The 11,773-nt window shown below is 38.3% G+C and overlaps 1 protein-coding gene across 1 annotated transcript; it reads left to right on the top strand.

The window, feature by feature from the left end:
• Positions 1–8,161: 8,161 nt before the first annotated feature.
• On the top strand, positions 8,162–11,496 carry LOC144707854 (Met-10+ like family protein). Its single transcript, XM_078581103.1, has 9 exons — positions 8,162–9,052; positions 9,940–10,023; positions 10,089–10,208; positions 10,279–10,445; positions 10,532–10,602; positions 10,666–10,808; positions 10,899–11,022; positions 11,093–11,202; positions 11,286–11,496. Exons 1-9 carry the CDS (start codon positions 8,258–8,260, stop codon positions 11,424–11,426), a joined length of 1,755 nt encoding a protein of 584 aa, XP_078437229.1. The 5' UTR covers positions 8,162–8,257; the 3' UTR covers positions 11,427–11,496.
• Positions 11,497–11,773: the final 277 nt, after the last annotated feature.

Raw genomic sequence — 11,773 nt, 5'->3', positions numbered from 1 at the left:
AAGACAAAAATGGGTTTATCGTAAAAACCTCACATCCCAAAGAACTATATGTTATCCAAGCCTCAGATCTGTTCCCAACTATGAAAAAAATTTTCAATGAATTTACTGAAGGAATATAATGAACATTGTATATCCCTGGTGCCAATATTTCATATGGATGCAGTGTGTGGAAGTAAAGAAAAAACTAGAGACAATATTGCCTGTAGGATGGGAAGATGACCTGTATCTAGATGTAGAGAGTTCATGATATGGGTAGTTTCTTTTCTATTGTATGTTTTTATAATTAAGGTGATCTTGGATACAGATAAAACTTTGATCTTGGATATGTCCTAACATGATACTCATGTTATAATATCTATATTCTTGTTGCACTGGCTCCATGAATGTTTTTTATAAATGGCTATTTCGACTATGCTAGAATCCCAAAAAATCAAAATTTGATAGTATGACCTAAAATCCACATCTTTTATAATAAAAATATTCACGCTCATTACTATTACATTGAAGAAAAATGTAAAACTCTGAGTGGATGGATTTCCCTTGTAGGGCTCTAGCAATTTGTATTTTCCTCTCGGAATAGGAGAGCATATAGGACATTTAACTCCACAATGAGGGTATTCAATTTATAAGAAATTATCCGGTCTATGAACTTAAAATTCATTATTTGAAATGAACAATTTGAATTCCAAATTTTCATTTCAATCGATAAATTTATTTCCCATATTTGAGTTTGCCCAACAATAAATTGTGGATCACTTATTTCCAGATTAGATAGCTTGAATAAGATCCACATATGTTAAGTATCCATAAAATTGAGGATAATATTGATTTGCATGTTGTCTAGTTGATTGACTTAATAAATCAAAATTAATCAAATCAAGCATATTTTCAGCCATATGGCTTTGTGAGATAGTAAAAATAATTGTTTTTTTATAAATGGTATATATGACACAGAGATATGAAGGGGGAAAAGGAATACCACTTGTGAGATATGTTGAGATGGGGCTTGAGAGATGACCAACATGATTACGACAAAAGTAAGTATTTATGCGAATAGATGATTATGTCATGTGTTATGGTGGGCATGGAACCTTACTTTGGTTGAAGTTAGTCTCCATGATAACCATATCTTCCAATTATCTTCTGAATGAAATATTTTTAAGTGGTTTTGTTAATTCTAAGGTTAATAACAGCTTGATATTAATAGTCATCATGATACTGACATAGACAGTAACAAAATGGGTTTTTATAACAAAAGGCACATCTCAAAGATAGATATGAAACATATGCCTATTACAAAAAAAACTTATTCTATTCGCTTAAGGACTGTAATGAATGATGTGTCCCTAAAGTCAATAGTTCTAAAGGATGCGTCATGTGAAGTGAAGAAAAAGGAATGACAATCATAAATTTCATGCTGATAATCATAAATATCATGCTATTTTTGTAGTCATTTCAGGTATTTTACGAATTATTTTTATTCAATGACCATAAAAGCATGTTACTCGTGCTTAAAATGATTTATTTTAATCTTAGAATGCATTTCTTGATTTATAGTCATTTAACATAGCTATATAACATTATTTTATATGAATACAATGATTTTAAACATAAAAATACTCATGAATAAAATGATTTTAAAATCGGCCCATTGGGCACATGATGACGAGGTTAGTGTGATCTTCATATTTTTTTCTTAACTCATGCCTTAATCATTTTTCCTAGGTTACCATCACTAATAGGAAAGGTTTCCACCATCACACACACCACTTCCTACTCTGCAACCCATCAACATGTATCCATCTCCATCTCTATCGTACCGGCAACGGTAAAATCATCATCACTGCCCCTTTTTGTTGCTTGTTGGTGCATATCCGACATCATCTCTGCCTCAACCAACGTGGTATCTCTTTCAACCATCATCCAGTGTTCCCAAAGCGTTGGCTAAGGAAAAATGCATATTATTCTATTATATAATAAATTAGGTTAGCTAGGATATTATTTTCTAATCATTTTATAATTACTTTAAATTAATTTAACTATTTTAGTTTTATCAATTCATGTTAAATTACTAAAATACGTATTAAGAACATAAAAATTAAAGCTAAAATTCACTTATTGAATACTTCTTCTCTGAGGATTCAACCATTACACTCCCTATTCTTGTTAAGGAAAATTATTTTTTTTTCGCATATATCAGAAGGCTTAAAACAACATTTTCTGACCCTAATTTCTGGTTCATCCCATGCCTCTAGGAAGACATACCATTTCTTATATGTGATTCCATAAGTTGGATACAATAATGAATTTTATTTTGGATGTATGCCAATACAATAGTTATGCTATAATATAGAAGTTCTATGTGCCCAAGTTTCTTGATAATTTTTTTGGAAGTCTTTTCACAATGCTTGAAAAGAAAAAAAAATTCAAGAGTATAAATTGACATTAAGTGTTGACAGAAACCCATTTCTCTTTGATATTAATATTTGTAAGGAATTTTTTTCCTGAATAGAGCTTGTTAATATTTTATTTAAGAAAAAATAAAAGTCCCACACAAGGAGTGGATGAATTTATCTTAGAAAGTTATACCTATTTGTTTCTTTCTCTCGGACGAAGAGGGCACATGTTTTAGATAGTGACATAAAATCTTTGTTTCTAAAATTGGGCTACATGGGAATATCTGCCATTAAAATCCATGATGGTAGTCCTATTTGATGGGATTATATAGTCTATAGTATAATCACACATCACAATTCTTATTTAGTATTCATTAATAGAAATCATACTCACTATCACACACGTGCTGCTTATAATGAAATTCAAGTATACGTATAATTATTAGCGAACTCTAATGACATCATAATATGGTAGTTATTCATCTTTAAAAACTTATTCTAAACATTACTATTCATAGTATTTTTGAGATGGACATAAAAATATTCAGATATAATATCTGTATCCATTCATGCTCATATGATGGGGATGGTTAATGACATAATCATTCCTATAGAGATAATGAGATATAGATAATGAGATATGGATGGTTATGTTTTGAAAATGATCTATGAGTCACTAATCACATGATTCCAAATAGTGTTATCCCTTAAGACAACAAGTTCAAAGATATGAATGTGAAATCAAGATGGTATTTTCATTGAATGAAGATGAGAAAGCTCAGGGAAGTTGATGAAATGTCAAAAAAATGATTTTTCTAATAATTTCCCAACGCATGAATCCTAATTAGGACGGCCAATCAGGTTTTTATAGTTGAACCTGTCCTCAATTATTCAAGGAGTGTCCTATGGATGAGGATAAAATAATTGACGAGCTCTTAATAAGCAGGAACACCTAATGTAGCTTTGCACCTCATGTGTTAGCAACAAACTATCTATGGAATCGAATTGATCCATAAAAATTAATATTTTATGTTAAATATTATTAGTTAACAATGTTATATAATAAAAAATTATTGTGTTTACAAACTAATTAATTAGACGGGCAAAAGGCCTAGAAGGTCATACACATAAGGCTTAACGGACATCTATGGGTATATTTAAAGTATACGGGTTTTTATGAAAATTAAATTAGTATGAAAGAACTATACTTCTAAATTGAGAAACACAAATCTGAGTCTTTCCTTGGGTGTTCCACCTTCTTCATTTTTTATTGATGTAACTCTCTTCTCGGTGTGACTGGGATAATGAGGAACCCTTTTGGATCTCTTCTCGCATTGATAAAAAGGAAGACTGAGAGATATCTAGAGGCTGAACACATATGATGAGGTCCACATTGATATATCTAGAGGTCAAAAATATTCAGAGACCTGTATAGGTTGATGAAATTTCTCAAGATGTTGAGAAATGTTACTTATATTTAGGGACCAACAATATTTGGAAAATAAACTTGATTCATATCTGATATCAAGTAACCGATACAGGATTTAGTTGTTGTGTTCCTTAACTAGATACTGTCATATGCAAATCTATATGTGAAATACATTGACCATTGAATAATATTACCATACTAAGGATCGATAAATATTAATTTTACAGTGAGCATATAGTACTGTAATTGGAGTATTTTTTCATGTTAAGCAAAAATTTCAGGAAAATTGAAGCATACATCAGGGATGAGCACATAAGTACTTTCACAAGTCCTTTCGGGTTTAAATTCAGGTTGAAATCTTAAATTTGCATTGTCAAGTTTTATTGTCTTCCATTTGATTGAGAAATTATATATTTAATCATTTTGAATACTGAATATTGTAATTTAAGTTCAGTTCTTGTAAGGAGATCTGTACAAATTTGAGTGATGGCAGACTGAGCCAGCAATGAGGTACCTAGGGTTGGTCATTTGGTGCGACCGGTGCGATTTTAGGCCAATGTGTGGTCAAGTTCAATGTTTCGGACCGCACATAGGACAGAGTTATATTAAATCGCATCGCACATCGGCCACTGTTGTGTGGTGCAATTGTGTGATTTTGGCCGGTTTTTTTCTAAAGTTTTGAATAAGGGTTTGCGAGCTGTAGCGGCTGTTAAGCATTTGGGCATTCGGAGTCTTGGACTGAAGACTGTCACTCTCTTCGTCGGTCTCCATCGGTCAGGCATTCACTCGGTTGATCTCCGTCGGGCATCCGTCGGGTCTCCACTCTCTCTCACTCTCTTCCTCCTTCGGGCCTCCACTCTCTCTCACTCTCTTCCTCCTTCGGGCCTCCACTCCCTCTCACTCTCTTCCTCCATCGGGTCTCCACTCTCTCTCACTCTCTTCCTCCATTCAAAGAAAAAATGAAAATTTAAAAATAATTAAAGGGTCTTATCCAATTAATTTTGGTTTTCCTATGGTTTTACTTAGGAAAATATGGAGGAGAGAGAAGCGGAGGGCCATATCTCTAAATAAAATTGTGCACCGTCCCTTTACGCTCAAATGTCCAACTTTGTGTGATGTGCGGTACGATTTTGTCGCACAAATTCAGACCACACATCAATCTGTGCTTTTGTGCGATCAGAAAAGTCACGCAGTGGACGAAAAAATCGGACCGGACCGTACGACCGTCCCTAGAGGTACCTGAGTGGCCATTGGAAGAAGAAGAGAAAGCGTGCATACCTTGAAAGGCTAAGTTGGCTCAAGGTCATTTGCATTTTCAACTCCTATATAGGAGATATCCGTGTATCCCTATTATTAGGCTGTTTTAGCATGGGGGGCTACAAAGACTTGGTTAGGGACTGATTAAAAAAAATTCGGTCAGATATCCCGGGACAGGAGTAAGTTGCTTGCCATAACCTGTATAAAAATCTCATGTGTTATCATCCTCCTTCACTATCATTAAAAAGGATTAGAAGAAATCTAGGATTATATTAATATCCAAAGTAAATTTGAAAGGACAGCCTAATTCAACCTCCCCCCCCCTTAGGCCATTCATAGTGCAATATATCAACAATGGGGAGACTATACAAAGCCCTCCATTTACACATATGAAAAGGAGATATAGAGAAGAAAAACATTAGCTACGAAAGAGGTATCGGTCTCGCCACCACCTACACTACTGCGTTGAGTTATCTCCTGGTAAAGCTGTATCTGCCTGCTCGCCCTAGCCTGTAGCTAGTACGACGTCCGCATCACCTATTTAACGTATTTAAAAATATGGGGATAGATTGAGAGCACTTATTTAACCTCTCTTTCAATCCATGCCCTTCTATTTATAAATTGTGGCGTGGATCTTTGTACAAATAAGTCATAAACTTGTGTCCTACATGTATGGCTGATTGAAAGAGAGTGAATTTAACAGATCCATCAAACTCATCCTTAGTATCCTGGGTGTGTGAAAAGAGGAATTAACGAAGAGGGGGAGCTTACTTTAACTTTAAAATTACTGTCATTCTGGTGGAATGTAAAGATCTAAGGTAAGCATCCTCACCTTATGTTGGTTCTTTTCATCATCAACATTAGCATACATGCATCTCATCATCCTAGTATATCATCACACCATGTATTTACACATACCATACCAATCATGTCTTAGGGCTTTCAAGTCATCATCTCTTCACCATCCTACCATCCTTTCCCTTGCTTAAATCTTTCTTTTTATCCTATCTCCATTGTCTACTTATTTATCTTGTTATCATCACACCCTTCTAACTGTCACTCTTTATTCAAATACCCACATAATCACCATCCCCTATAATCTTGTTAATCTAATAATAATTATAACCTTCTCACCTTTCATTTTCCTTGTCTCTCAATCCCATATTTTATACGCATCTCCCCTTATATCTCAATAACTATTAAAGACTATTAAATATTAATTAGTAAATTATTAATTATTGTTCCTTGTCGAGATGATTCATACTAATCACTATCCATATTTACTAGGAAAGTATAGTTTTTTACAGGGACACCCACTCTCCCCAGGAGATGACCCATATTTACTGAGTACTCTAATCACACTACCTAGATCCCTGTTACGAATCCCTCTCGTGAGGCCATATACTTGAACGGCTTGAGGAGACTCTCTCAAGGAGAAAGTCAAGAGTGTAATTAGTTCCCCAAAAGGTAGTCCTTTCTATGGTTGTCTCCAAACTCCTTTATCCATTTATTAGAAGGAAAAAAGCCTGGGTGCCTTGACCTATTAATAGAGAAGTGACTTGAGACTATTGAAAGTAGAGTATAGGGTAACTATAAAAAGTTATTTTGTTTTTACTTGGTTAAATAATAGCATATTTGTAGGAGTAATATTATTGAATCAAGACGAATTACGAATGTTAAGCACTTTATGAATACAAATTAAAATAGATAGATTTATGTGTTGAAAAGAACTGTATAAACCCTACCTTGGGCTCCTTCCAAGGCCTGTTCATTCATCAATCCATTCCCAGATTTTTACAGAATCTCATATTAGAAAATAGAGTAATCCAAATCAAAATGATATAACAATGTGTTTTAAAGACCTGTATAAACCCAGTATTGGGCTCCTTCCAAGGCTTGTTTATGCATCAATCCAAGCCCAGCTTTTTACAAAATCTAATATTAGAAAAGAGAATAATCGAAATTAAAATAGGCATAACAATGTGTTTTAAAGATTTTTATGACCCAGTCTTGGGCTATTTACAAGGCCTGTTCATTCAGCAATCCATGCCAAGATTTTTACAGAATCCCAGAATAGAAGATAGAGTAATCTAAATTAAAATAGACCAAATCATGTGCTCAAGCCTAGTTAATTCATCAATCCATCACCATATTTTACAAAATCCCAGAGTAGAAGAGAGAATAATCTAATTTAAAGCAGACCAAATCATGAGTTCAAGCCCAGTTCATTTATCAATTCATGCCCGTATTTTTTTAAAAAATCCCAGAATAAAAGAGAGAGTAATGTGAATTAAAATGGTCAGACTTATATATTTAAAAGAACTGTGTAAACCCTTGTATTAGGGTACTTCCAAAGCCATCTCATTCATTAATCCATCACCATATTACAGACCTATGTGTTCGACATTAAAATTAAAGATAGAGTAATCCAAATTAAAATCGAAAAAACTGTGTTTCAAAGAACTGTATAAACCTATCTTAGCCTACTTCCAAAGCCAGTTCACTCATCAGTCCATGCCCAGAAGTTTATAGAATCCCATAGCAGAACAGAGAGTTAATCCAAATTAAAACACAATTAATCATATGTTTAAAAGAACTGTACAGACCCAGCCCCAGTTCATTCACCTATCCATGCCCAAATCTTCATAGTCTTAGGCTACTTCCAGACAGTAGCAAAACATATCTTGGGCTACTTCAACAGACTCCCAGAATAGAAGAGAGAGTAATCTGAATTAAAATAGACCAAATCATGTGTTCAAGGCTTCAAGCCTAGTTCATTCATCAATCCATCCCCATATTTTTACAGAATGCCAGGATAGAAGAGAGAGTAATTCAAATTAAAACAGACCAAATCACGTGTTCAAGCCTAGTTCATTCATCAATCCATCCCCATATTTTTACAAAATCCCAAAATAGAAGAGAGAGTAATCTAAATTAAAATAGACCAAATCATCTGTTCAAGCCTAGTTAATTCATCAATCCATCCCCATATGTTTACAGAATCCCAGAATAGAAGAGATGGTTAATCCAAATAAAAACACAATTAATCATATGTTTAAAAGAACTGAACAGACCCAGCCCCAGTTCATTCACCTATCCATGCCCAGATTTTCACACTCTTGGGCTACTCCCAGACAGTAGAACCAAAGACCAAGAGTCATCTTCTTCCCCAACCATGGCGGCGATTTCAGCCCTTCTCCGGCCTTCTCTGCCGGGCAGCGGCCATCTCTCCACCTCCATAGCCATCAAGCTACTCCCCCACCAACGCCACGTCGCCCTCCTCCCCCTCTCCTCCTCTTCCAAATCCGACTTCGACCCATTATTCTACGGGCCTTCTCTCCAAAAGGGTCTCCCTCCTCCTCCAATTCCAGCCGACCCATCACCCGAAATTCCATCCATGGCGTCCGAGCTCGACCGCTCTTCCTTCACCCGATCCTTCTCCCTTTCCGCCCTCCGCGTGCCCGCCGCGCGCTGCTCTGAGCTCGAAAGCCGCCTACGCGGCCATCTCCTCAACTGGCCCAGAATCCGCAACGTCGCTCGCGTCCCCTCCGACGATCTCGATCCTTTCCTCGCTCCCCTTCTCGCCCATCCCCACAACCAAGAACAAGAACAAGAAGAAGAGGAAGAAGAAGAAGAAGAAGAAAGAGGAAGAATTAGCTCGGTTGAGTACAGGGAGAAGCTGGCCAAGGAGTTCAATTGGAGGGGTTTTGCCAAGTTTCGGAGCCTGGCCAAGCTCTCTCGGCCGAGGAAGAAGAAGAAGAGGGAGGAGGAGGAGGTGGGGAGTGAGAGGAGGAGGGAGATTGCGACGGTGGAGATGGTTGAGAGCGAGGGGGAGGAGAGGGACACGTGGCGGCGGCTGATTGGGGATGATGGGTTCCCTGGGGAGAGGTGGCGGGGGCCGACGAGGCTTCTGCTGCTTGATGAGAGGTACGCTGATTCTGGCGCCGGCGAGCTTCCGCAGGCTGTACAGGTGGTCTTGTTATTCTCCTTGATCTTGTTTTTTTTTTGGTTGTTCTTCCTGACCTTGTTTTGTGATTGTTCTTCTTGATATTGTTTTGTGGTTGTTCTTCTCGGACTTGTTTTATGGTTTTTCTTCTTGGACTTGTTTTGTGGTTGTTTTCTTCGTGCGTACAATCTGTTTGATTTTTTTCCCGTGAGAAAAACTCCATCGTTGTTGTGAGAGAACTCCATCATGACGATTAGGAAGGTGCTATGAGGATGGATTTTCATTGTGGTTGTACATTGTCATCATTCAGATGGCGAATTCTTCGTCGTCTTGTCTTCGTCTCAGTGTTGCCTTTTCCACTTCTCCTTTGTTGCTTCAGAATAGGAGATGAAACGAAGAGGATGACACAGATGCCACCGACGATGAGGATGACAATGACGACGACGACGACGTTGATGATGCTGATTATTTTGATGAATTTGATGAACGTGACAATGGCGAAGACTAGGATGATGACAGCGGAGATGAGTAGACAATGATGACGATGACGAGGGGATGAAGGCAATGATGATAATTATGGCAATTGTTGTCGTCATCATCATATGTCCCATCATTCGTAGTTCGTCTTCATCTCATCATCATTCGTCTTTTGTTTCATACGAACAGGAAATGATGATGCTGCCGCTGATGATGATGAATTCGATGACAAAGAAGATGGTGAGGGGATGACAACAACGATGATGCTGATGATGAATTCATCATTGTCTTGTCATCATGTCAGCATCATCCTATCATAGTCTCATCATTGATGATGATGATGATGACAACAATTGCCATAATTATGAGTTGTCTTTGACCGCCAGTCCTAGTTTTAAGACAATGTCCAAGGCTGACCCAGCTTATCTTTCTAGGTCCTCATGCGTGGTGAGCCGTCGCAGTTTGAGCTCGTTCGGTGCCGGCTGACCTTGACCTATGAATATTGGCCGGCCAATGAGGTAGTTGACCTCACCGTTGACCATTGACCATTGACCAGTCAAACATAACATAACTAGCTTGTCAGATCTTGGCTTCACTTCTCCCGTCCGGCCTGATCGTCCCTTCTGCCTTTGAGACCGTGGGCCACATCGCACACCTCAACCTGCGAGACGAGCATCTCCCTTTCAAAAGAGTCATAGCTCAGGTGCCAAGCTTTTTGTTTGATGTGGACTATTGACCGTTCACCATTGACCATTGACTTTTGACTGCTTTAGGTTATTCTGGACAAGAACCGGCCAAAGATTGAAACCGTGGTCAACAAGACCGAGCCCGTTCAGGGCGACTTTAGAACCATGTCGCTTGAAGTCCTGGCCGGAAACCACTCTCTGGTGACGAGCGTAGTCGAGGGCGGGGCCCGTTTCCAGGTCAACCTTGCCACTGTGTATGCCCCATCCTGATAGTCAACCCTCATTGACCACCTTTAGTCAATGCCATGACTCGTTTACATCTTTCTTCTCTTTCCTGAAGCTACTGGAATTCCCGGCTGGCGATGGAAAGGCAGCGTCTTGTGAGCGGCTTCCGCAGCGATGACATTGTTTGTGAGCCCTCCCCTTTGACTTTGACTTTGACTTTTGTGTGCACTGACTGGTCTGATGATGCAGGCGACGTCTTCGCCGGTGTAGGGCCAATCGCCATTGCTGCCGCCAAGAAGGTGAGACGAGTCTATGCTAATGACCTGAATCCGGCGGCTGTGGACTACTTGAGAACTAATCTCTCCCTCAACAAGCTGGAGAGAAAAGTTCAGGTGTGTTGACTTTTGGGTCAAGGTCAAACTTTCCATGGCTGCCTTTCACTCTGGGTCAACGGTCTTTCAATTGACTTTTGGTCAATGCAGGTGTTCAACATGGATGGCCGTCGCTTCATCGAGGCTGTCTTCTCCTTGTTACCTACGCCAACGGGCGGCGAGACCACCACTCACTTTGTGATGAATCTGCCTGGGGACGCCGTTGACTTCCTGGGTATTAATTAACTATCAAAATTGGGATTTTTTGTTTAACACCCTGATTTTTTTGTAATTTGGCGGGACAGATGCTTTCAAGGGGAGGTTAGGGCGCAGTGGTGGTGGCGTGACCAAAAGGCTTATGATCCACGTGTACGGGTTCTCCAAGTCCCGGGATCCAGAGTATGACTTTCGCGAGGTCTGTTGACTGCTCGAAAGTCAAATATCTCTGGTATGGTCAAAGTCAACGAGTTTAATATTTCTTTTTTGTTGACTGCGCAGAGAATTGCCTTGGCTCTGTGCTGTGACCTCTCCTCTGAGGTCGACATCCACCGTGTGCGCCTCGTCGCTCCCGGCAAGTGGATGCTCTGCGCCTCCTTCCTCCTATCTGCCATTAGCTTTGGCCCAACGGCCAGGATATAGAGAGAGAAACCAACACGATTAATTTCATTACATGTATTTATATTATATAATATGATATTATTTTATATCATATTACATTACATTATATTGTATTATATTAGTGTATTGTTTATTATATTGTATTAGCATGTTATGTTTAGGGAGTGTCTGTTTTGGTCTCGATATCAATTCTTAGCAAATACCTATACCTATACCTAAATTTCACTATGGTCTCAGTTTTGGCAGAGATTGATTTCCGTCCAATAAAACCTATAAGCTTGGTCACATGCCTCTGAAAAAAGCATACTGAAAGTTTAAAAGTCAAAGTCAACATTTAAGTAAAAATATTAATTAAAAGAGAAATAAAA

The sequence above is a fragment of the Wolffia australiana genome, chromosome 9 (genome assembly GCF_029677425.1).
Source record: "Wolffia australiana isolate 7733 chromosome 9, ASM2967742v1".
Classification (NCBI taxonomy): domain Eukaryota; kingdom Viridiplantae; phylum Streptophyta; class Magnoliopsida; order Alismatales; family Araceae; genus Wolffia; species Wolffia australiana.
This window is presented reverse-complemented; position numbering and strand designations above follow the sequence as displayed.

Excerpts from the sequence above, each read along its gene's own strand:
- LOC144707854 (XM_078581103.1), top strand. The coding sequence starts at position 8,258 with ATGGCGGCGATTTCAGCCCTTCTCCGGCCTTCTCTGCCGGGCAGCGGC. Across the intron at positions 11,023-11,092 it reads GGACGCCGTTGACTTCCTGG|ATGCTTTCAAGGGGAGGTTA; the intron begins GTATTAATTAAC and ends TTGGCGGGACAG. Across the intron at positions 11,203-11,285 it reads CAGAGTATGACTTTCGCGAG|AGAATTGCCTTGGCTCTGTG; the intron begins GTCTGTTGACTG and ends TTGACTGCGCAG.